This window comes from Prinia subflava, chromosome 5, assembly GCF_021018805.1.
Source record: "Prinia subflava isolate CZ2003 ecotype Zambia chromosome 5, Cam_Psub_1.2, whole genome shotgun sequence".
Taxonomy (NCBI): domain Eukaryota; kingdom Metazoa; phylum Chordata; class Aves; order Passeriformes; family Cisticolidae; genus Prinia; species Prinia subflava.
The window spans coordinates 14,412,038-14,437,408 of NC_086251.1; the positions used below are offsets into that span (position 1 = coordinate 14,412,038).

Here is a 25,371-nt window from a genome sequence, read left to right on the forward strand (position 1 = left end):
TGGATATCGCTGTCCTTGGTAGCATCCGGCACCAAAGACTGATAGAGCAGGGTTTGTGTAGTGCCTGAGAAGCACAGCCAGTACCACTCTCTTACTATCCTTTACATGCTAGTTTCACTGCTGGATCATCTTCTGCTTCACTTAGACCCTTTCTGTCACTCCAGGAGAATCTGTCTTTGCACAGTTGCTAAAACCAGTTAGACTATCTCAGCCTAAAAAAGCTGAAATACAACTTTGCCGAGTTAGATCACCTGTACCTGACCAGATACTTATTAGCAGGAAGGTGTAACAGTAGGACACAGCTGCAGCAAGCAAACAATAGCTTTGCTCAATTGGTGCAAACTCAGCTGTGTGCTTTTTAATATTTACTAAACTATTCAAGCAAGCACGTCTTTGCATGGCTTGAAAATATCTGGCACGTGCTTCCAAAATATTCCTCTGAAGGGTGAGGTACTGTAGAGAGAGCAGCACCACCAGCACTATGGAACAACGCACTCTGGAACACTACCTGGGCGATACAGACAGCCAGGAAGGCAAGGGTGAGGTCAGCTTTGATACAGTTTGATTCCTGTCTGCACCACAAATGGTAGGGCCTGCCAACAAGAAGATATCTTCAGAATAACCCATGAAGAACTCCCAGCTAGCAACAATTAATACTTGGCTGATACTAATCACTCTCTAATTGTTCCTGTGGCACTAACAAGCACAATTCATTTGCAAAGAAATCCTTAGACAAGCCAAAATAAATGCCTGTTGGTAATAGGCAGAGTCAGTGTGGGCTCCCAGGCACTTTGCTGGCTGAAATCTTGGCATGCCAATTTGCCATGGCTCTAGGGACTACCACAGTGGCTGCAAAACATTTCCTGCCAGCTGCTGATACTCTCAGATTTCGCACTCCTTAGGAGAGAGGACACAGCTGTGACTTTGCACTGTCAGGGAATTTTCAAACACTGAAGGCAATCTCAGCCTCGTGCTGCAGTCTCCCTTCCATATCCAAAGCAACACAAAGGCAATTAAGCAAGGGCTGGTGTCCAGTATCTGTCCCACAGTTTTAATAAGCTTGTCATACAGCTTCACTGGAGGTCATAAAGTTGTCCTAACAAAGAAGGAAGACCAAACTCTGCTTCCCCTATCAGTCAGGTAGAGTTACGCTGCATATGAAAAAGCATTAGGAGGTTTTTACACTTATCTGTTGATACTCAAAACCTCCAGTGAAACAGCAATTCTGCTGGTTATTATTTGGTTAGCTTTTGAACACTCAAACTAACATGTTCATCAGAAAGTAAAAATTCATCAAGGCTGGATTAGACATCTAGTCATTAACATACTGTGACTCTTAGAAGTGATTTTTAAGGGTTTTTGTTTGCTTGTTTCAGTCTAACTCTGCCCAAACAGGCAGCAGCTGAAAAACGAGATACATGCTGAAGCACATGTCCTTGTGTGGTTACCTTTTACCCTTCCACATGCTTGATGAAGGGGAAAAAAGTTAGGAAGCAGTTTACAAAAACATAAATAATCACCATGATATTTCTAAACTCAAAATAGTAAAATGAGCAAGGGACACATTCTCAGAAATGGGTAAGTGGTAGCACAGATATTAATTTAATTTTAATTTAGTTCTCACCTTACTAATGCTTTGACAGTGGATCTAACCACACTTGAGAGCAGGAACAACGGAGACACAAGGATATGAAACAGGGAGAGGGAGGCAAATGCCACTGATGGGGAGAAGTCAGCCTTTCTTGTCAGATGAGCATGGACAACAAATGTCTACAAAGAGACAAACATCACTGTCAGTGCTTTGCCATAAAGAAAGAAAAAGACTTCATATTTCACAAGCACTTCATTTACAGAATCTTCATTCATACTCTTTTAACAGTTTGGGAGAGTGCTGCACGCTCCAGGCTGCTTCTGCTCCCAGAAGGCAAGTGGGCATTTTCCATTCTCTCCTGCAAATGTGCAGCAGGTTTGCATCCTGTTCTCCTCCTTCCCCAATTTCACATCACTTACACTTGAAAATGCAGTCATAATTAACACTATTTAGGAAAGTCCATACTTACTGTAAGTACAGCTGCAATTGGTATGGCTGCATTCATAAAGACTGTGAAAGAAAACAAGTAGGAACATTTAGAACAATTAGAGTTTTCATTCAGACATGATAAATGCTAAAATACAACTAGTGCTGCTTTACAATGGTGTTTTCTATGCTCTTACCCTGCATGTCTGTCCCCTCTATCACAACCTGAGGGTATTATTTAATCATCACCGTCTCATTTTGACCTTCAGTCAACTTTATCTCATGTAAGCAAACTACACAATGAATATAGACTCTCAAGTTAAAATAGAGCATCAGTACAGGTGTAACAGGAAAAGGCTAGACAGTTCTTTTGTGTTTTAAACTGTGCCTGTCCTTTTCTTCTCTCAGATATAGCAATGTTCAAACAGTAAAAGCTCTACACAGCTACTGCATGTGAAGTGTCATTGTTTGACTCCTCTGGTTGACTGTTTGGCCATCCTTTTCTCAGCATAAACCCCTGAGTGACTCTATATAGTGTCAGATATTTCTCTTGCCTACATTTAGATGACCTTTAATGAATCCTCTAACATACTCATAAGTTCTGTACTCATACAAAATAGCTGAGTTATTGCATGTAGCCCTAATTCCTTGTCAGAGGGGAGAATTTGAAAATGTAAGTATGTTAGTGTGTGTAATTGCAAAATAAAAGCTTAGGCTTTGAAAGACTAACATGTATTAAAGTCTAGAAATGCATCATTTACACCTTACCCTCAGGAAAAAACCCAACATATTTCTCTGAGAAAAATGTTCTTTCTGTGCTGGAACACAAAGCAGCCTCTCATGTGTCTTTAATGGTTCCACTTCCTGACCAGCTTTCACACTTTCTATCAACTCAAAGCAGTTACAGCACAGAAATTGTAAAGGGAAGCCTGCTGCCCACAACTCTGGCCTCCTGAATGCCATTAAATCCTTGCCTTGGCAATGTGCCTTTAAGACTGCTGCAGTACTCGGGTTTAGGGATGAATCTGGTGAGAGAATCCAGCAAAGCCAAGCAGTTTCTCAGAGATGGATTCTGCTCTACTCCTGTCCACACACAGTACAAGACCATACCTGTCAAATAGGAAGCTGGATGGAATAATATCCTGTAGGGTTGGCAAAGCTTGCTGCAGTTAAGACATCTGGACTACTTGGTGGCTCCCAAGAAGCTGATCTGAATTTTGCTATTATATGAGACCACCAATACATAAAAGGACTTCAAACTTCTTTCAATCAAACAAATATGAGCCATTGGAATTTGGGGGTTGTTTTCCTTTTTTAATTTTTTCCAATTATGCAAGTGTCCAGAATAATAAAATACTTTCTAAAATAACTCTATTTTGCAGCTAAGACTTCATGTTTAATTAATTTTAGTCAAAAGGACTTTGTTACTGGAAAAGGTGGACTAAAAACTGGGAAAAATGTTCAGTTGGTCTGGATATTTTAGTAACCACTGTTATTTTCCTCTGAGAAAGCCTGGAGTTATTTTGCTCCTGACAGATTAGGCAAAAAATCATAGAAGTAGGAGAACCACTCCTTCCTTTCTCTGTCTTTCCTGAGTTTTAATGCATACTAAATCCTGTAAAGATGTCACCCAACTTTGATTCTGGTGGGGGCATACCATTAAAATACAGGAAGAGGTAATTTCTAAAATAGCTCTTTTAGTACACATGAACAATTCTATATACATATAGCCTGGATCCTGGCACAGGGGTGAGGCACACGAGATCCAATTTCCATGTGGTCTTGAAATGGAATTTTCTTGTAGTCTAGCCAACGCTGCCCTGAAACTTGTAGATATATTTTCTGCAATCCAATGCAAATCTATTCCTTATGAATAAAATACCTCCAACCACATTCTTCATTTCTGTTAAAAGCTATGTGCAATTAGAAAATAATTCCAGAGTCTACTCAACACTCTGTTGAAAGAACTACATATAAAAATCTCTTTTATGCTTTGTTAGTGTTCTAGAATCTGTCTGCCCTCCTCTAGATCACAAATAAATTAAATCATGGTCCTCTACTGCCTTTTAAGTTTTTTTTCCCTAAAGAAATTAAATCATGTGTTCACTACAATATTAGCTAACGTGTTTTGGGTGGATTATGCCTCTCATTCTAATTATACTTAAGGTAAGAGAAAAGAGCAAATTCTCCAGTATTTATGTTCCCTTTTTAGTCTGCAGAAGTGCAAGTTTGCAAAGGTAAGTGTAATTTCAGCTAAAATCTGAAGGTGTAAGGAACTCCTAGGCTGAAACAATAAAAACCTTTATAAGCCAAAATGATAAGCACCATTAACATAAAGCTGCATTGCTTTACCCTAAGCTGAGAAGTTATCTCCTGTGTCTTGCACAAACATAAATATCACACATAATACAAAATAAGAATGCAATTGCAAACTTGGAATGTTTCAAGAAACATCAGTAAATATTTAAAGTTTTTCTAATAATACAGATGCTTATGGCACTGCTTCACAGAATAATCAGTACCCCTGGGATGAATACACCTTTTCCTAGCTGTTGCAAATGAATCTGTGAGGATTTAGAATCCAATAAGCCTGCATAGCCCTACAGATGAACCCTCAGCCCCGACTATAAACAGATTTTAATGCCACATGAAGCACTGCAGACAAAGGAAACCCTTCTATGTTGATCTGGGTGTAAGACAGAGCTTCTGTTCTCACAGCCTGCAGCTAAATTCTGTTTTATGTCAAAACAGAAACTCCTCTCCAAGCCCACCATGCTTAGGGTCACCAGAGAGAAATTCTGATCTCAGAAGACAACGAATACCTCAATTTAATGTCAGTTAAATTCAGTGGGATCATGATCTTTCCCTTAGAGTACATTACCTATGTGATCATAAGAACTCAGCTTCCTTACTACCCCAGGAGATATTTATACAGGTATCAAGTAATGCTCAAAAGCTTCTTCATGAAATAAAATTTTCCATTTCATTAATATCTCACAGATTATATATTCTTCAGTGAGACTTTACTAATTATTTTTAAAATATTACAGCAGCAATTATATAGGAATTGCATAAAATCTTCTCAAATACAGAGTTAATTTTCTGTAGGTCTTTTTAAAAGCACAATAAAGTCTTAAAGCAGCTTGAAAAGTAACAGGAGAGGAAAGAATCTGGACACAGAAGGATTAAATTGCCAGGACGCTCATGTTTTTCTTTCCAGGATATAGAAATGGTTTTAAGAATCACTTGTTTTAACAAGAAATCCAAGTTTTGAGTAAGAACATGTAAGTACTGCCTGTTGGAGCTTCAGTGCAAAGATCATGCCTGTCACATTATTTGTACGCTCTGAACTGTGGAAAATATAGAAAAAACCCTCAACAAATGAATTTCAAGATCAGCTGCCTCTTGAATGCTGTGTTCTAGAAGAGACTGTTGCTGGCTAAATATAGTCTGTGAAACATTTGTCCCTTGAAAGCTTTTGTCTAGAAAAAGTCAATTCTTTGAAGCTCTCATTTTCTCTTTTAGGCATATTTCCCATACAAGCAAAGTTCTACTGAATTAAATGGAGGGTCTGACTAGATGGAAAGTGAGGAGTACAGATGAGAGCCTAAAGCAACTGAAATAATCTCAACAGAGACATGGTAAACTCATTAGTAGCTAATAATTCAGTAGCACTTAGCTGAGCAGTGGATTACGATGAAGGAACAGACTTACTGGATATGGAGGTATAAAGGGCAAAAGACTTGAGGCTAGTCATTTCTTTTTGTCTGGTTTCCTCCACGCTGCTGTGAAATATGTGCTCCCAAGCATAGAGTTTAAGGAGCTTAATGCCCCGAAGCATCTCATTTGTCTTCTTCAGTCTCTCGTTGGAGTACTCCTGCAACATTTACACACACATTTACCTGGAGAGTACAGTAAAAACACCAGTTCCCTAAGCATAAGGATGACACAAAAATTATAAGCAGCCCCCTTTGCACAGTGCAGATGTTTCCATCACAAACAGCACTGCTCCCATCTGCAGGAATTTCCACGTGACACTGACTGTATGACTGGATGCTGCAAGAATGAATGCTGTCCACACTTCTGGAAGGGTGCATACTGTTGATAGGAAGGAATTCCTCTACACACAGGAAGATGCACAAATAACTCTCATTACTACCCATGATCTGTGGTGGAAGAGATTTCAGCAAGCTCTGGCACTATTACAAGTTCCTGTGGCTTCCTTGGCAGTGCAACAGTTGCTGAAAGGGGGAATAAGGTTCAGGGCAGCTGAGCATGGGAATGCCAATGAAGCAAGGTAACTTTTTCAGCACTGATGCAGGTGATTCAAAATATAGACAAGCCAAGTGAGAGATCAAAGAACAGCTTGTGACTTAGCAGACCTCTAAGCTCCCCAGCTGAGGCACACACCGTGGGAGTCAGGACTGCATGGACTTTGTTTAAATAAATCTGTTTGATAGAATTCCACACCTGGGGTCCGACTCTGGATGCAGCATTCCTACTCCCTTTCCCCTTGGACAGTTTGCCCTGCACAACTCACTCACTTGTGCACTGCCCAAAGCTACTCCAGTCAATGACTACTATCATCTATTGTAAGTTAGAAGGTTTTAAAGTTTTTTTTGCTCTTAGGGAACTATACTTGCTGAAAAATATAAACCCCAAAAAATATGTCTTTACCGCTTACACTTAAGAGCTCACATTCTTGAACATGGCATTCTTGAACACTGTGAAACATCTGAAAAGCAATTCTGGATCAACATCCATGGTTAGCTTTGTAATTCCAAGCACAGAGCAATGCACAGTTACCAGATATGACATTTATATCACGAATGAGTTGGAAGACACTTACCAATGTGCTTCGCTGGGCCTGTGAGAGTTTTGTTGCTACAAAGTACTGAACAGGTGCAAGGACTATGATTACTGCTGCTCCAATTAAGGCACTGATTCCAAGAAGGTAATAGAGCAGAAGAACTCCTACAATTATCTGTTGGGATAAAAAAAGGTGAGGGAAAGGTCTTCACTTGGGGTATGCACCACAAAGGGCAATTTCAAGGTAAGGAACAATGTTCAACCAACAGCAGCTGCAGTCACAGCCACCCCAAATGTCACAGCCAACGGGATCAGTCAAGGCTTCTCTCAGAGACCCAGACCCACCCAGTGCTCCTCCCCAGTCTGGACATTCTCTGTATTTCTGGTCCTGTATTTCTCCCCATTATGCACAGTAAAACAAAGTTTTACAGGTTTGTGTATCTTCCATAATTTAACTCTCGAAACTATTTAAAAGAACTTTATTTAAAAACAAATAAATTCTAGAAAAACACTTTAAAAAATTTAATTTAAAAATACTTCCAAATAGCACATTATACCACTGAGAACACTCACCTCAGATAATCTCTGACATAAACAGGCAAGGATCTGTTTTAAGAATCTAAGTGCCAGACAGACAATCACTTTTGAAAAAGGGTTAGAGAAAGAGTGTAAAAAAAAAGCTTTGTCTTTAGATAAGCAAGGATCTAGAGAGAAAGTCACAGTCTGGATGGAGAGGGTTTACTGCAAGCAGCGCAATAAACACAAACAATATATACAAGCTACCAAAGTTAACTATCACTATTGTAATGACTGACTTCTGAACCATCTGCAACATTGACAGTCTAAGTATTTGAAAGTGTAAGCTGATAAATCAATCAAAACACACAGGGATATAAAGTTAATTTCATATATAATTTCCCTTAATTAAAAATACCCAATAACTGGAAATTTCCTTAAAATGTTATCTACTATTCTTGCTATGTTTTTACACTCTCATAACCTTCACAGAAGCAATCTTCCATAATTTCAAAGCTCAATAGTCACATGCCTATTTCCACACATTTATAGGAATTGGCTGTTTACATGAAAAAGAGGAGTTTAAAGTTTCCACATTTCCATCAATTTAAAGCACAGAGAGAAAAAAGATTTTTTTTTCTTCCTAGGAACCCTCTGATGCCTCTGCAGCTGAGCTAAACTAAAACATGACTCTCAAAATGAGCCACAGTATTGACTTAGAAAATATGCACTGACATGAAAGTAAAATCCCATTGTCTATGCACCACAAATCCAGTAAGAGGCAAGTTTAAATCACAAATTAAAAAATCTTTCAGTGATGAGTAAGTGAGCAATCTGATTCCACCTGAAGTCAGGAAATTAATGAGTGTCTGAAGCCAAACAAAACACACAAGGCCTCTGCCAGATACCCCTGACAGAGCTCTCCTCCAAAACAGAAAGTGGTCTTGGTCTTTACAGATCAAGATTTTCACTCCCAACAGTTTCATCATGGGCACATGCTGTGAGCACTCAAAATACAGGAAAGCACTGTACAGTGAGAAGCCAATGCAGAACACCGAGTCCCTGTTTTCCTGCTTTCCCTCTCTCCTGGTTGATTGTCAAGGACATTATGGGACCTCCTGGCTCTAAAAAGAGACCATCAGCTTCTCCCATAGACAAGGAGAAAGCTGTCCCAGCTGGAGCCTGAGGGAGCTGCTAGCTCACAGGTGCTTTTGTGATTCATCCTAGCTACTGAGGGTCAGTCTTTGCAATAAAAATCCCATGTTTCCAATAGGTTAAAAATTATCCATTTTCATCTTCTTTATAATGTATACTAAATCCTGTAAAGATGTCACCCAACATTTATAATGTGATAATACAGGCAAACATTTGAAATATGTTCAGCATGTATGGAAAAAAGTAAAGAATAATTGTATCTCAAAAGAGCTGAAATCTTATTGAACATAATTCTATATCACATCGCGAAGTACAGAGTCAAGAATAAAGAGTACACAGATAACATCTGAGCTCTGGGGGACAGTATCTGGCAGATGGGAAGGCTCTCATTAATATTCCTGAGAAGGCAAAAATAATATTTAAAAAAAAAGCCTGTGTAATGAAACACTGCTTCTCTTTCATCAAAATCCCAAAGCTCTTCTGTGCCAGAGATATATATCAGGAGCGAAAAGCTCACCAATAGCTCTGGTTATTTTGTCTTGATTATTTATTAAGGATGGCAAATACTTTCAGCCAGAAACTGCTTTGTGGGCAGTTTTGAAAGAGACAAATGTCCTTTCATTACAACTGTAAGCTATCCCTTACCAATGAGCCAGGGAGATGAGAATACAGGATTTTTTAATAATCACAATGAAATCAAACAAGGGTGTTTGTAAAATGGAGGCATGGGGGGGAAGGTCTTTATAAGGCCTCATTTTGCTCCCAGGGTTTGAGCCAAAACTACTGAGGGGATCTTTCAACTGATTGGCATCCCTAGGCCTCTTCTCATGGATTTCAATAACATTCAAACAGTAACTTAAGGCAACGATAAAATTCCCATTGACTCCAGTCACAGCAAAGATGGGGCTCAAATTATCTAGACTATATAGAAAACCTAACTTGTCATGAACGGCTATTACAATATCAGATGCTGAAATGCGGATTGCTAGATTAAGAGCTACAAAACAACTAAAAACCTGTTTTAAATTATAATAGAGTTTGTGCAACGTAGCATTAGCCATCTTTCAAGCAGCCAGTAATTGTTTTCACTACCTCATAAAACAAGGTACTGAATGAACGCTATGGAAAAAGGTTTTGAAGAAGCCTTAGTGACCAATGTGACTCACTGATTTTGGCAAGGAGCGCACCACCCACAGAACAGGAGCACGCTCCGGCACTGACTGTCCTCGTCTGGTAAGGAGCATCACAGGGGGAGTTTTAATGCAAATAATTGTATTTTCTGCAGACTGTCAGGAAGTCTTTATGAATCTGTGACTTCAGGCCCATTAGAGAAAAATGTTCTTACAGAATATGCAATGGAATTGGATTAATTCTCAGTTGCGCTAAAGCACTCTCTACACTGAGCTGCCAGAGAGGTCTTAGAAAATAAGTGTACATGAAATTTGTAGCTTGTACATAGTTTGTCTATAATAATTGAGATCCTAGACATTATCATTAAGGGAGTGGACTCTTCTTAATACTCCATAGCTTTTCAGCAAGATCATTTTAGCAGTCTACAATCACTGACTTCTTACTGTGCTTCTCATAAAAAGAACGAAAATACCCTGATATTCAAATTATTACCAACAAACTGCCAATTTGTAACCATATTTAATATTATATTTCATCTTAATTTGTTTTCATTATAATTATCCTCTCTTTTGCAATTAGACATGAATATTAGGACATATTCCTTGATAATTTCCCCCCCAGTTTAAAATAATCTGGTTCCCATTTTTTCTCCCCCACCTATAATTTCAGGGAAACCATGGCAAAAAATAAGTCAAATTGCTTCTGAAAAATTCCAGATGATAACTTCTATATCCATCACCCTCCCTTAATTCTAGAAAGCAAAATGTTTTAAACTGCCATATAAGTTCCTCTAGAGTGGATCAGAAAAACTAGTCCATACCTCTTGTGCAGGAGTAACTGCATTGAAAGAGAAAAATGCCTTTATACTGTGTGAATGCAGCCACACTGGGACCTAAATATGGCCACAATCACCTTAAATCTTAATATTTTAACAGGCATGGTTTTATACACCTCACACACAGAAAGCACAGCTCAAAGAAGCCATCAGTTAGTAAGCTCCTGATTGTTTACACCCTAATATGCTCACTATCCTGATTTGAGGCTTTGCACAAGTCTCATGGAGCTAGCAAGAGTTTTATCAGAGATTCAGGCACATTTCTTCTTCCTTCATGTCCCACTGCAATTTCAGAAGCAACCTACCCCCACTACCAGAGACACTAAAAAATCTGTGGTTACACAGCAAGTTTCAAACATGTGGCAAAAGTGTGAAGATTCAGAGTATTTCAGGAGGTCACTTACTGGTTTTTCAGATAATGAATACTCCCCAAGACTGAGACTATACAAGAAGATACAAGATGAATTCAAAGACTCACTATAACTGACAATACAAAAGGACCTGCATTTCCTCCCCGTCCAAGTATTTCCCTCAGTGAGGGGAAAAAATCAGGGCATATAGCTAAATTAGACTTTTTTTTTTTCCCCAGGTTAAGATGTTAATCAGGTTTATCACATGCTCAGATGATCTGAAGACGAGATTTTAAGAGGAGTTGCTCATCTGATCTTTAGCAGCTTGAGAAAAACCTCTTGTATTCAACAGGAACAATTACAAAATCCACTCCATTTTAGTAAATATCTTTATTGTCAGAAAAAATCCTGATGACCAGCAGTCTAACACCTCACTCTTTGAAAAGCATTCATACAGTTTATCCAGTTATCTGAATGGCTGGCTTTTCCTTCCCATTCCCAGCTTTTCAATGTCATTCTCTTACATGCTTCACATTTTACAGAAGAAAATCACTAGTATAAGATGCTGACGGACAAAAACTTCTAAGCAACACCCCTAAAACCACATTATAAGCTGCCTGGAAATACGACCTGCCAATTGCAGTCTATACACAGTCTCATGAAAACCATTTAATTTTTGGGGAAGGGCAAGCAACCCAAAATGCAAAGCTGTGATTACTTGTGAGTTTCTGACTTACACACCAGCAAAATCAGCCTCTGTGTGCCAAAGTGCCCTTGTGACATAAACACCATGAAGTTTTCATCATGTTTTTGCAACTAAATTATACGTCTAGAAAATACCAAATTCACCAATAAGTGAATTGTCTCAGGTTGAAAAAATGTAACCAAAATTGTGTATTCCATTTTCATCTGTTGAAATCGGTTGGGAGATATTGTTCTTTATCTCTTGTAACTCTAGGGGTGGAAAGAGGGCAGATGCCTTCTGTAAATGGGACACCTGAAAACACCAGATAAGGCAGTGCCTTCTTAGCTCTTCCTCCCCCCATCCTCCTCTGAGGGACATCACCTGTGAATGGGCCATTTAAGGCCTCTCACAGGACTGATAACATCACCTCATCCCATTGTGAGATGCTCCACCCAGTGTGAGGAGACAAAGCCTTTCCACCAGCAAAAAACCAGCAATCCCAAACACCACTTTAGCCTGTTTTTCCACTGAATTCTCAGAGGAAAATTGAACCCATCTCACCAGCACTGGACCCTTTTTTCTACAGGATCATCTCTACTCCACAGAACAACATCTGTTACTCCAGGAGGACTTATCTGGACTGCTTCCAACACCATGACAACAGGGTGTCAGGTCGTATCTCTGGCTCTGTCTGGGTTTTCTACGACTTTCATTGGTTTGCTTGTTTGTTTTTTCGTACTACTACATTTATATTATTAATATTCAGAGTAAACAACTGTTATTCCTACTCCCATATTTTTTGCCTGAAAGTTCCTAATTGCAAAATTGTAATAGTTTGGAGGGAGAGGTTTTACATTCTCCATTCCAAGGGAAATTCCAGTTTTCCTTGACAGATACCTGTCTTTCCAAACCAAGACACGAATTTAAACTCTACTGCCTCTTCTGTTTGTATTTGCTAGCACTGAAGCACACCCAACAAAAATGCACCAAGTAGCTGGAAGAAAGTAGGAAAACTTGCAGGGTACTGAGTATCACATGAAACTTCATGCTTGCAGCTTTTACAGAAAATTCTTAAATAGAAGTATAGGGTGATCCGAGTGGGAAAGGAGACTGAAGGGATCAGACTGGTATTTACATACAGGAAGCTAAAGACACAGAGGATAAAGCAGCAAAACCATTTTGCATAACAAATATGTCATAACAACAAAAAAAAAAATCAACCCCAAAACAATGACAAACTGTGGTGTTTGTCATCCAAAAAGCAGCAGTATTTTCAAGGGATGTCCAAAGGATCATCTCTAAGTAATCATATTTATGCTACTTCTCTTGCTTCTGTTAGGATTCAGAAGACAAATGATTGCAATATCTTCCAGTTATCTTCCCTGATGTAATAAACGAATGCACTGGAACTGCTGCACCCTATAAATTCTTGTTACACATGCAAAGCATTTTTGGCAGCAGCCAAGATCCTAATACAATCATGAATACCTAAAGTCCAGACACAGATGTGGAATCTATTACAGGCAATGTTTCTAGATGTTAATAGCTTGAAATTTTATTTCAAGTTATTCTTTAACTTAATAATACTTCACTTTTATAATACTCCCATGCAATGAACCACTGCAGACTGACGTGCATTAAGAACAAAAGCACATTCAATCACCTTACCTGTACGGGCATAGCCCAAAGGTTAGGGCAGAGGAAGAAGAACCACATCAGCTGATTTGTGTCTATGGCAACCAGGTTACAGATCTGGCCTGCTGTCATCTCCCCCATTGACATGTTAGAAGTTGAAAGCTGCATAATTTTATTGTATATTTTTGTCTGGAAGAGAGATCAAAAGGATAAAGAAATAAAATGAGGCTTCTAGCTCCATCTAATCCCCAGGCTCAGCATGTTGAGGGAAAACAGTATTTCCAGTAATTTGAGTGAAGAAAATAAAGTTTGGCCTTTTATGTTATTTCATAAAATTTAAACCTACTGCTCTTCACTGACACAAAGCACAGTGCTGCCACCTGCTCGAGGTTGTCTATGTATTCCCTTTTTGCATCCCTGTGCATCAGTAAGAGAATGAAACCTTCACTGCCCAAAAATGCCCAAGAATCATATTAGCAACTATGATTTATACCTCCAGCATCTCCACAGAGTGCCCTTCCTGTAACTAACACTAAGATATTATTAGAGTCAATATATAATCCTCAGCATATTCTAATCCTGGTTATTTTTCTCTGGCAATTGATTCAGGTCCCATCCAACTTCAGAACAAGGTTCCTGGCTGAGAACATTGCTACATTTTGCTTAGAGAACTCAGTTCCATTACAAAGTTTCATTTACAGACAGCAAATGTCACAGGTACAATTCTGTACTGAATTAAGCAGTTGTCTCAGTGCAGAAGTCAGGCACCAGGTATAAAAATAACAGTAAAAAATAATGAAAACATACTTTTACCAACTAGTTTGGTAAAAATCAAATAGGACACACTAAACAGTGGCAGATTTACACAGGAGAGGAAGAGAGAAAATATTTTAAGAAAAAAAAAGAGAAAAAAAGTATAAAAATACTGGCAAAGAGACTGTCATTAACACTGATCTGCTCCTTAAGAGTGCTGACTAAAAATTTTCCAGTTTGAATAGCCAATTTGCATTATCTGGACCTTTAATATCCAGAACACCAAATACAAAGCTTTTCTTAAACAAAGTTTTATTTAGCACTATTTTCCAGCTATTCTGTGATTGCTCTTGCTTTGGTCCTTGTATTTTTCAGTCATTTGCAGCTCTTTCACTTGATGCAAGTCATGATTTTTTTTTTTTTTTTAATATCGTATTAGGTCAAATTTGCATTCCTGTAGAATTTTTCTACTTCAGTCTAGTCAGGCAAAACCAATGGATGGAATCCAGAAGTCTGTCAGCTGACAAGTGCTTCCAAGTGTAAGATCAAAAGAGAATTAAACAATTAGACTGCTACTGAAAGCATCCATCCATCACGGAGACTCCCCACAGGATCCATGCAGCTCAGGGGATAAACAGTGTAACTTATATGTTACACTAAGCCTGGCTTTCATGTGTCACAGGGTAGGTTTCAGTCAGTGCCTCTGGCAATCCCACACCGTAATCTTACACCAAATTCTCTCATTTCCAGGCACAGAGCTTTGAATGTTAATAAAACTTAGTTCTGTAGTTGTCAGTTATACAATTACAGACCCCATTTTTGCAATCTGACTTATGTTTAGTGCTTACAGACTCCCCTGTGCCCGGCAGATTTTGTGGCATAACCCATGGAATAAAACACTACTCCATGCATTGGGAAGACAACCCATCCTTCTGTCCAAAATGCATTTACCATACATTTTAAAGATGTTTTATTTGCATGGGATGTGACATTACCAAAAAATGCCTTTGAGATGGCAGAGGTGCAGTTCACACCTAAACTACTTCAAAAGTTGCATTCAGTTTTACTGTCAGCAAATTTTTGCTTGAGAGTAAGAAGAAATACAGCATTGGATACTAAAAATAAACGTTTATATAAAACCATCAAAATAAGATGCAAAGGATACAGAAAGTAAGGCTAACAATTTCTAACAGCAATGGTACATTGAATACATTTCAGGAGAGAAGCATTTCAGAATTTAACAAGTATATAATTTATATTTACAACTACATGTTTGTGAGGGTGTGAAAAGGTTAATTAGTTATATATTTGGTACCTGTATTGCGCCTCTCAAGTTGATTCCTGTTTCAATAGCAACATAGTATGATGCTTGCAGAAATGTCCTTTGCAGTAGAAGGGCAAAAAATAAGAGTACAGCCAAAACATAAGCATTGGACAGGAACTCTTGCGATGAAATAAAGAAAACACCAAGAATTTTGGTCTACAAAAAGAAAGAAAGTTAGAAATCAGGTGCAATGGTAATTTAACTTCCTGCTTTGCATAATTTATAAGCAGAGATAATCACAATTTATTGCTTTTAAAGTGCTCCCAACCTTGTCTGAAACCTCACAGTTTATCACTTCAAAGAAACAGTCTCATAACATGCCAACTCAGTAAGCTTGACTTAAATGAAAAATGAAGAATTTCTGATATCCTTCCAAAACTCTAGGACACTGAGTAACTCCATATGGTCATTTATTAAAGATGTGGACTGCCTATCATCAGAAAGGAACAGTTAACATCCTTTGGGAAAGGTTACTCTCATTATTTTAACACCTTAGGTTAATGGACATTAAAAATGACCTTCAGAACTTCTTAAAATCCCAAACTCTTGGAACCATGCAAATTATTTTGGCCTGCAGCATCCTGTTCACTTTTATTTGAGGTCATTACCTCCCAGCAAGCTCATGAGATCACCAAAGTGCTTTTTGAAGCATGTCTACAGCTTAATGGGAAAACAGTGCATTTATTTCAGATTATATTTAACAAGCTGACACCTCTGGTGCCACAACAAGTTGAGAAGTTGGCTCACCATGGGAAGCCTTCTGTAACTAAAATTTTTCCATCTTCCCCCTTCTCCTCTTGGCTCCTTCAAAACTTTGATTGCTGGATTGTGCTTCCATTAAAGGCACAATTCTACTCCCTTTCAGAGAGATTCTTGCCATTTACACTCCTGCTGTATCCCTTGCTCAGCACATTCTTTCTATCCTACATAGTTTGCTGTTGAAGTTTTCACAACTGCTATAACACTTAATCAGCTATATTTCACAAACTCTTAGCGTCTGTACATTTTATTAGATCTGATCTGCACCTTGCAGTTAACTTCATAAAAACCCCATATGGCAAATCCATACACAGGCAAAATTTAGTTTTTGAAGCTGTTCTTTTGGCTGAGCCAGCTGGAAAAGGAACAAACTTCTCCCTACTCTTATTTACACCCAGGTTGCTCCAACCTGCATGCTTTTGTTGCTTACTGTGCACTAGCTGGGGAGCTAACTGGATCTCCTCCTGAGCCAATTCAAATCACTGAGATAAGAAAATCAGCCCAGAAAAAAAATAATAGGTCAAATGAACTCAAAAAGCACCCAATCAGTGCCAGAGATCTAAAGCAAAGGAGAAAAGAGTAGCAGAGGTAACAAGGAATGTAAAAGGAGGAAGATTTAAAATCTATATTCAGTGCAAAACTCTGAACAATTACAGTACATGTCAGCAATTATAGCTCAGATAAAGAGAAATTTAACTATTTTACCTATTTGCACCCTAAAGGGATTTTAGCCCTAATTTATTTCTTATCCCATAGCAATTCAAATAGGCTACAGCAGCATTTTTTACTACAAATAGTCTATAGTACATTAAATATTAGATTCTCTTCCAGATTATATACAGTCTTACAAGTTCAGGTTTTCAGTGCTGTCCTCCGTACACATCTGGCCAGTACTGCTAATTTCTGCAGCTAATACCACTTTTTACTGCAAGTAAAAAAAACCTTTTTTTCTCCACAACTATGTTTGCCAGATCATGTTTGTCTAGAAATGAGATTCTGGTGCAGCACTGATTCCCATCAAAACATTATATAATAGGAGGGAAAGTAAGAGGAATATTCTCATCCTTTCTTCAAATACTCCCTTGAGAGAAAAAGAGGATAAACCTTTATACATTAGGATCACACACTTGCTGATGGCATCAAGATGTTTGCCAAGTCTCAGATGCATTATCAGGCCATCATGGCTTACTGAGCATACCTGTGTTTAAGCTACAACAGGTGTCTACCCACATTTGTCAGTCTGTAGGAAACACAGAAATACCTGAACACTTCCTAAACCTTTCACATATAAGGCAAATAACCTTGTTTGATAAGCTGATGGAAATAATTAGATGGTTTATTTTCAGAAATGGCTTTGGGAAAATTCAGTGTCCCACCCTCCTGACAACTTCGGGGTAACACAAATTTTTAAAAGTTGCTCTAACCAGTAAAAGGCTGAGCAAAAACACTGCTAATTAAATGCATAAAGACTCCAGACTCATACAATCTTAATGTCAATACTGGGCTTTTGCTACACTGGGCCCTATGACTTCAAGAGCTTTTTAAATAATGAGTTTGCTGCATCTCTGAATGTGTTATGTCAGCAGCTACCCCTAATACTGGAACTGCTAATCCTAACATTGCAACGTGGAAGATGCTACCAGCAATTTATAAAGGTTATCATTCTGTCAGTCTCTTCTTCGCTGTGAAATAATTAATGCTCAGAGAAATCTGTGTCATAGGAATGTTCTGGGGTGGCCATAAATATTGATACTAGAGTTATAAATAAACATGAAGAGCATGACAGAATTTAAGACCCTGTCATGCTCTGACTAACTACAGCACTAACTAGATCAGTTATTACTGCCTGTGACACCCATGTGATCTGAGTTACAGCTCCATGGTGGGTTATATCTGTCACAAAGGACCTCAGGAACAGAACAATTATTTTATCTCTTTGCCTTCAGTTTCACAAAAAGAATTTCTGTTTGAAAGATACAGTTGACTCATTACAGCATCTCAATCTACACTATTTAAGGTGCAGCTGGGTAAGAGATGGGTAAAAGACACCCTCTATGGAACTCACAGCTTACATTGCTTATCTGATTCTGTCCCACTGTGTGGCAACTCTTTCCAGTGCCCTCAAACTCAGCAGCACATCAAGCACAAACACGGTTTCCCCCCACTTATCTTCACCTTCATATGACAGCATTTTAGAAACCTTGTCTCTCACACCTGTGAGGCTCACAGGGGCAAACTATAAGGCAAGTTTTCTTCTTTTGACCCATTGGAAGCAGTCTGAGCTTCCTAGTAGTAGAGCTGGTGTATTTCTTTCCAAAATAGACCAAGTTGGCTAGGGATGTGAACATCCCAGTCTGCTTCCAGATTCTAGTTTGAATAGAAACTCTTCATTAGAAAGATATTTCATCTTACTCACGAAAAACAATTTTCAAACTTAAATGTAGTTAGACCCTTACCACAAAAACCACCATCAAGACATAAGAAAAATCCTTTTGGAAGCATTTTAGCAAAGCTAAAATACATCCTAAAGTGTCACTTGTGGACTATGACTGTCAGTGAATATTGCTGTTAGGTGATCATAAATTGGTGTCAATGACAACAGTGAGGTTCCTTCTTAGCTGGTGAGCGAGGATAGCAGGCTGGATGAAGCTCTGCTTATGGCCTATCAGGATCAGACATGAACTTTTTCAGAGAAGCCCTAGCTGACACTTTTATAGGAAAATTAAATATCTGTAAATAATATCAAATCACAATTTCAGTTGAAATAGTGTTCCAAACAAATTATTGAAAAGCAGAACTCAAGAGCTTCCACAGTACTTTAGTGCAACATAATACTATAGTCTTAATTTTCTCATTTCCTGCTTTAGCTGGTTTCCATTGAACCTACTTGCTATAATAAAGTTTCTAAATATTAGGATAAGGATTGCAAAATGGACAAACAGTTAATTTTAGCCTGAGGCCTTTGTTAAATTTTCTGCACTTCAGCTGATGGGCTTCAATATTTACAGTGGACCTAATCCAAAGTGTACTTGAATGAACGGGTATATTTCCATTAGTGTCAACAGACCTTAGAAATAGTCTTATATCAGACACTAAGTGGGCTGCAGAAATAAACTGATCTATCTCACAGAAATCCAGCCTGACTGACCTCACCTTATAATGAAAAGATGCTTCCTGAGTTACACTTTTATTTTTAGTTAATCAAGAAATATTTCTGCTTCTTCTTGGAGCGCATTCATTTAGACAGCATCCTTTAAAAATGTGCTTTGGTTGCTCTTTCAAAACTAACCTCCCCAAAGGCACTAGAGGGAACTCTTGGGCACAGTGAAATTACTTGGCATTTTATGATGATGTCAAAACTCTGCTTTAATCCTCTTAGATAGCCCTCATTTTTGGAAATGAAAAGCCAAGCCTATTAAAAACACACTTTTCCTTTCTGAAAAGCATTCAGTCACCTACTTGATTTAATCTCTACTCCAGACTGCACTTAAATTCTGTATGATATTGATGGGATTCTGGATCTGCTTTCCCATTCTCTTGACTGAGGTTATTTTCCAGAATGCAAGGCTGACCAGATGCATGGCTCACATATTTTGCCCCCAAAAGACTTACAGAATGAATCAGGTTGGAAGGGATCCTTGGAGGTCATCTAGTCCTCCCTGCTCAAGTATAGTCATCCCAGACACATTGCACAGGATTGCATCCCAACTGGTCTGGAGTATCTCCAGCGAGGGAGACTCCACAGCCTCTCTGGGCAGCCTGTTCCAGTGCTCAGTCACACAGACTTTAAAGAAGTTTTTCCTCATATTCAGGTGTAACTTCCTGTGCATCAGTTTCTGCCCATTGCCTCCTGTCCTACTGCTTGCTAGCACCAAGCAGAGCCTCGTCCATCCTCTTGAGAGCTTCCCTTTGGATATTTGTATAAATAAATCAGCCTGTCCTTGCCAGAGATGCTCCAGTCCCTTAATCACCTTTGCTGCCCTGCACTGGACACTCACCATCACAGCATAAAAGAGGCTATCAGGCAGTACACTCACACTGGCACTTCCAGCATTCACAAACAGTGCAGAGTCACTTTCCTCACCACTGAGGACAAACAATACCGAGTCACAGCATCACTTTCTCGACTCCTCTCTTTTGAAGACATTTTGACAGTACCTGTGGGCGGATGGTGTTATTTCCTTTCCCAACGTTGTGAACAATCCCAGAGATGCAGAGCGGCCCGGCGAATCCAAGCAAGTCAGCCAGGATACGGAACGTGCTGCTGAGAAGTAAGGGTCTTCCAAAAGCACAGCAGAGAGCACGCCAAATGGATCTGGATCCTTGGGGAGATGACGATCTTTTGTTCTGGTCAGAATTAAATTAAAATCAGGAAGAATTATTTTATACATTACCCTCAGGTCTGATAAATCATGGGTATTTTTAAAGCAGTATCACTGCTGTAATTCCTTGACAACCATTTGGAATCTCTCAGGTAGAAAGCATAGGAACTACAACTATTGTTTCTTTTTACAGAGTCAAAACAAAGCAATAATTCACACTTCCCTCCACAAAAAGAACCGTGATTTCTTGTCTGCCCTTAATAGGGATCAAGTGTGTTGTGGCCTTCCGAGGAAAGAAAAAAAAAAAGAGCAAGGGAAGTGACAGGTTTTTGTTCTCTGGTGAACACAGAGACTGGAAGCAAACACTTTTTAGGCAGGATGCAAACAAGTTCTCTTAAAATCCTGTATAAGCTCAGGATGATGTCAAAACTCTGCTTTAGTCCTCTTAGATATAGATAGAGGAGTGAAAATTAATTTGAGTCAAGGTAGTTTCAGCCCTGAACTCTCCTATGGACAAACTGTAACTGAAATAACATGGAAAAAAATAGCCCTGCAAGGCCTAATTAATATTGACTGTGTAACTGAATGTTTCCAGGGTCTTATTAGGAGGAATAATGGTGTTCAGTGAACACAGTCCATAATTACGTTCCACATCAAAATAGAGGCCGTAAGCATTTTACACACATTTAACCAGCAATGTGTTTGACATGCACATTTGATTAGAGAAACTTCATTATTTGTACAAGGTACAACTGAGAGGGTAGTCTCTTGGTGTATGGACTGCTAGGCCAACAAATACTTCATTTGCATCATATCAATTTATATTTCTTTGTGTCATGCTTATATGATAAGAAGTAATGAAAACCACAAACTCTTGAGTAAGCAGACACAATTCCATGCTTTGCATACCTTCTGTGCTTCGAAGGCCTCATTAAGGCGAATGTAATTGGTCAGAGCTCTCATAGCAATGGGAAGCTTGCCTATGGTTTTCAAGTCTATTGGTTTCTTATGGGCAGTCTTGATGAATGTGTTCATCCACCAGTACGTTCCTTTGGATAACAGATTCACAAAGGGCTGCAAGAATCGGACACCAAGGTCCTGGAGATCCTCAGGAGGTTTAACTTCTTTAGGAGTTTTGAAGAAAACATACCTCTGAAATCCAGAGAAATTCCAGCAGAATCACGGTAAATGCATAGAAAATACAAGTGAACAAAGAATAGATAAGGACATTGCAGATAATCAATGAAACAGTCTTGGTTTCTTAAAAGACATTCAAGTACAACCAACACAGCAATCCAGTTTCTTCAGGTACTAAAGATAATCAGAAGCATCCAGTCTAGAAATAAGTAATTCTTATCATTCTCTATGTCTCTGCTTATGGTGCAAAAATTTGCATTAAAAACTCACCTTACAGAATCAGAATCATCACGGACGGAAGAGACCTTCAAGATCATCCAGTTAACCACCAAACCAGAACCACCATAATCACCCCTACACTGTATCTCCAGACACCTCTGGAACACTTCCAGAAGTGGTGACTCCACCACCCCCATGGGCAACTTATTTCAGTGCCTGCCCCGTGTTTCAGTGAGAAAATATTTTTTCTAATAACTAATCTGAACATCCATGGTACAACTTAGGGCCATTTACTCTTGTTCTTTCACTTGAGACATGTTAGAAGAGACTGAGCCCCTCAATTGTTTAAATACTACAGCCCCAGCATTGCTTTGAGTTCCAGGAGCACAACATGGGACACAGGAGCTTAGGCACAGCCCTGAGGTTATCACTGGGATTCATCCCACACCACACTACTTTACATTTGTTAGCTCAGAACATGGAACTACTGGTGCTGCAGAAAAAAATTTACACGGGAATATTTCTTTCCCTCCTAAATTTAATTTGTGCACAGTTGGTGAGTGCCAGCTGAAGGGAACTTTGGCATTTATGTATCCAGCAGTCTCCAAAGTCTCAGTTTAGATTCTGACTGCAGACACTGCAGAGGGGGAAAAATATAGCTGGGAGAAATCCCAGCAGCCCAAATAAATCACTTATTGTGATTGTCTCCTGGAAAATGAGAGATGTTATTTGTGTGTCTAAGATTCTACCAGTCTTCTCTTGCATCAGAAATACTTGGCTGTCATGATTGAAACAGAATAATTAAAAAATTTACAGCAAACTTGAACAGATGAAATTGATCTTAAATTAACAACAATAGTTGGCATTTTTTGAAATTACGGATTCATCTAGCCTAGTAAAATAGTATTAACCTTTGACTGTCAAATAGATTTCTGTTTCTAACTGGATTTTTCTTTCTCCTTTAGTAATGCATTTTACACCAAGTACCTAGAAAACGGAATAAAAAAAGAAAAAATCCAATAACCCAAAAAACAACCAATAAAAAACACAGAAAGAGACTTCTATTGTAGTTGCTTACCCTCACCCTGATGACATTGATTTCTACAGCTAGTAGCATTCCATAAAGAACAACCAAGAGTCCTGTGAGGCAAAATCGAAGCTGAGAAAATCCAACCCCATTATCACAGAACTTCACAAACTTGATGGTTTTAGTTATGAAAGCTAAAGTCCAGTAGAACAGCAATGCTGCAGAGAAAAAAAACGAACAAATTAACCAGCTCCATAGTTGCAAAAATATACAATGGAACTATAAAATATAATTAAGGAAGAATACAACAAAATATATAAAACCAGAGAGTGGTCCTTCTCATGTCAAACAAAAGCCTAATTTAATTCCACAAACATTAAAATATTCAGATAATGTTAGTTCTAAATGCCCTTTCTATTAGATTTAGTGATATTTCAAAAGTTTCACTAAGTGAAGTCTGTTGAAGGAAATGTCATCTGCTGTAAACCTGTGTCCACATGATCAGCTCAGAGGAGGATGTTGCTCAAAAAGTGAAGGTGTCTGTGAATAATGTCTTTCAGATTTGGTTAATGCTACAAGAGTGCTATGCATGTGGCTTGAAGGAAAATTCCCAGCAGATCTCTGGGATGTGTCAGGAACAGATATTAAAATACTTTGTCCAAACTGCTGCTGCAATATAGTTCAACTCAAATTCCATATCTGTAATTCACAACGTAGATAAAACAGTCACATCAAGGAAGGATATTCTCACGTTCACGGATTACAGCTTTCATTTCTTAGTGTTCTATGAAACTGTTTGTCTTAAGGTGCTCATGCTACCATCAGCTACAGACAAATAACCCCTGGAATAAGGTCAGGTGACTTGGAAGTACTCTCCATACCATTCATCACACCAAGCCAGTTCCTTTTCCCTATTCTTAAGGAAATGCCTCCCAGGGTTACGTTCTCTTAAATAAATCTTTCATTGCTGCTGTATCTGCCATGTGCAACAGATGGAATGAGCTCCAACTGCCAAGAAAAGCTTGGATGTGCTTTCCAAGTGCCTTGCCGGAGCACCAGAGAAAAACTTCAACCAAGACATTAGCAACTCCCAGTATAGCTTAAATATGGATAATCATCAGGAAGTTGCATAAATTTCAAAGAATTGGTGGTGTTCCAGCTACCCTGAGGCACCAGAAAGCTCTCTGGAGATATACTCTGGGGCTACCCTTTCCAAACAAAGCTAAATTCAATGCAGAAAATCCATGAGAGATTTGGGACTGCCAGTCCTGTTTCTACAGAAATCAAGTTAAAACCTCTCCCTTAAATGAGGACAGTGAATGGAATACTACAGGAACACTGTGCATTAGGACATTTGCCAAGGGAGCCTCTTCCTCTAAAATTAAGAGACCAGTTCATAAGAGGAATACACTGAGTGGTCAGGCACTTGTGCACTGCACTTCAGTGGCCAATGCAGTTGCAGACAGAGTCTAAAAGATATACTTACCAAATTTCTCTTATAAAACTTCAGATTTTTTACGTGAGGCTTCCTACCATCTTCCCAACTTAGATGGCTTCTCATCCTGGTTCAGACTGCTTCCTTCCTTTGAGGCACTATTCCTCCCTATTTGCAGTACTTCTCACTATAAAGTCAGAATTCTTCATCCAAGAATTCCATGCTGTCCTACTCTCAATCACTTTTATCTGTTAAACCTTGTTTTGTCTCATTCTTCCAACAACACGCTGAGACCACATCCCTCTTGGAATAAAAGGGACTTAAACATTGCACACTGAAAATATCCACCAGTGGAGGACTTCCAAAATAAAAAATAACCAAGCCAACAGGCATTTATGTATGTCTTGGAATTATAAATAAGAACTAGCAGACCCATTCTCCTATCTGGGGTTTAAATAAGGGTCTATATGACCTTCTATTATTATTGTTATAACATTAATTTATCTTTTGTAGTATTATAGTATTATAAAGTGGCAAACACAACATTCTCAGGTGATAAGTGGCCACTTGCTGTCACACTTCCTTAGAAGCATTTGAATTTACTTTTCTCGTTACTTTTGAATCCAAGTGTATCTAATCTGATCTGGAGAATGCTTACAGCCCACTCAAGGGTCCTTGGCAAATACAATTGTGGCTCTTTTCTTTATAGAGGATGTTTTTATCATCTGGCTGGTGAGTACATTTTGACTGAAAGTTTTTAGAAACAATCTCTGAGAACTTCCACTGGTCTGAACTGCGAAGTGATCAGCCCACAGAAGCAGGTTTACATGTACTGGATTGCTTTAGACCAATTCTAGATGCCTAAATGACCTCGCTTTTTCTTGGGCCATGGAAGATACCTCAACTCACAACACCAGGGTGTAGATTCTTGCCTGGGCCACACCTCTGAAAAATAAGGCAATGTGCAACTCGAACTCTTCTGCACCTTTTTTCAATTAAGCCCAATCTAAAAAGCCACACATTTAACTGGATGAGATTTATTAATTAACCTGTGCCTGTTTGGAGAGAAATTTTTTGTACTAAGCGATAAGGAATATTTTTGTGCAGGAAGTTCCATTTTAGAGAATAAACTAATCCAAAGGGAAACAACTACAATGCAAAGGGACAAAAATTTTGAGTCAGAAAAATAGATTCCTCTCTAGTAGTAGTAAGGCAATCATATAATTAAGATTAGTTTAAAAAAAGGACAATATTTTAAAATA

At 38.7% G+C, this 25,371-nt stretch overlaps 1 protein-coding gene across 1 annotated transcript in view; it reads right to left on the reverse strand.

The window, feature by feature from the left end:
* ABCC8 (ATP binding cassette subfamily C member 8) overlaps window positions 1-25,371 on the reverse strand; it is a 73,694-nt gene that overhangs the window by 41,075 nt on the left and 7,248 nt on the right. The window contains exons 4-12 of the mRNA XM_063398098.1: window positions 22,726-22,892; window positions 21,201-21,443; window positions 20,128-20,316; window positions 15,202-15,366; window positions 13,167-13,322; window positions 6,867-7,001; window positions 5,732-5,894; window positions 2,061-2,101; window positions 1,625-1,770 (exon numbers count right to left, since the gene is read on the reverse strand). Of these exons, the coding sequence (XP_063254168.1) occupies window positions 1,625-1,770; window positions 2,061-2,101; window positions 5,732-5,894; window positions 6,867-7,001; window positions 13,167-13,322; window positions 15,202-15,366; window positions 20,128-20,316; window positions 21,201-21,443; window positions 22,726-22,892 (1,405 nt within the window). The remainder of the gene's footprint in view (window positions 1-1,624; window positions 1,771-2,060; window positions 2,102-5,731; window positions 5,895-6,866; window positions 7,002-13,166; window positions 13,323-15,201; window positions 15,367-20,127; window positions 20,317-21,200; window positions 21,444-22,725; window positions 22,893-25,371) is intronic.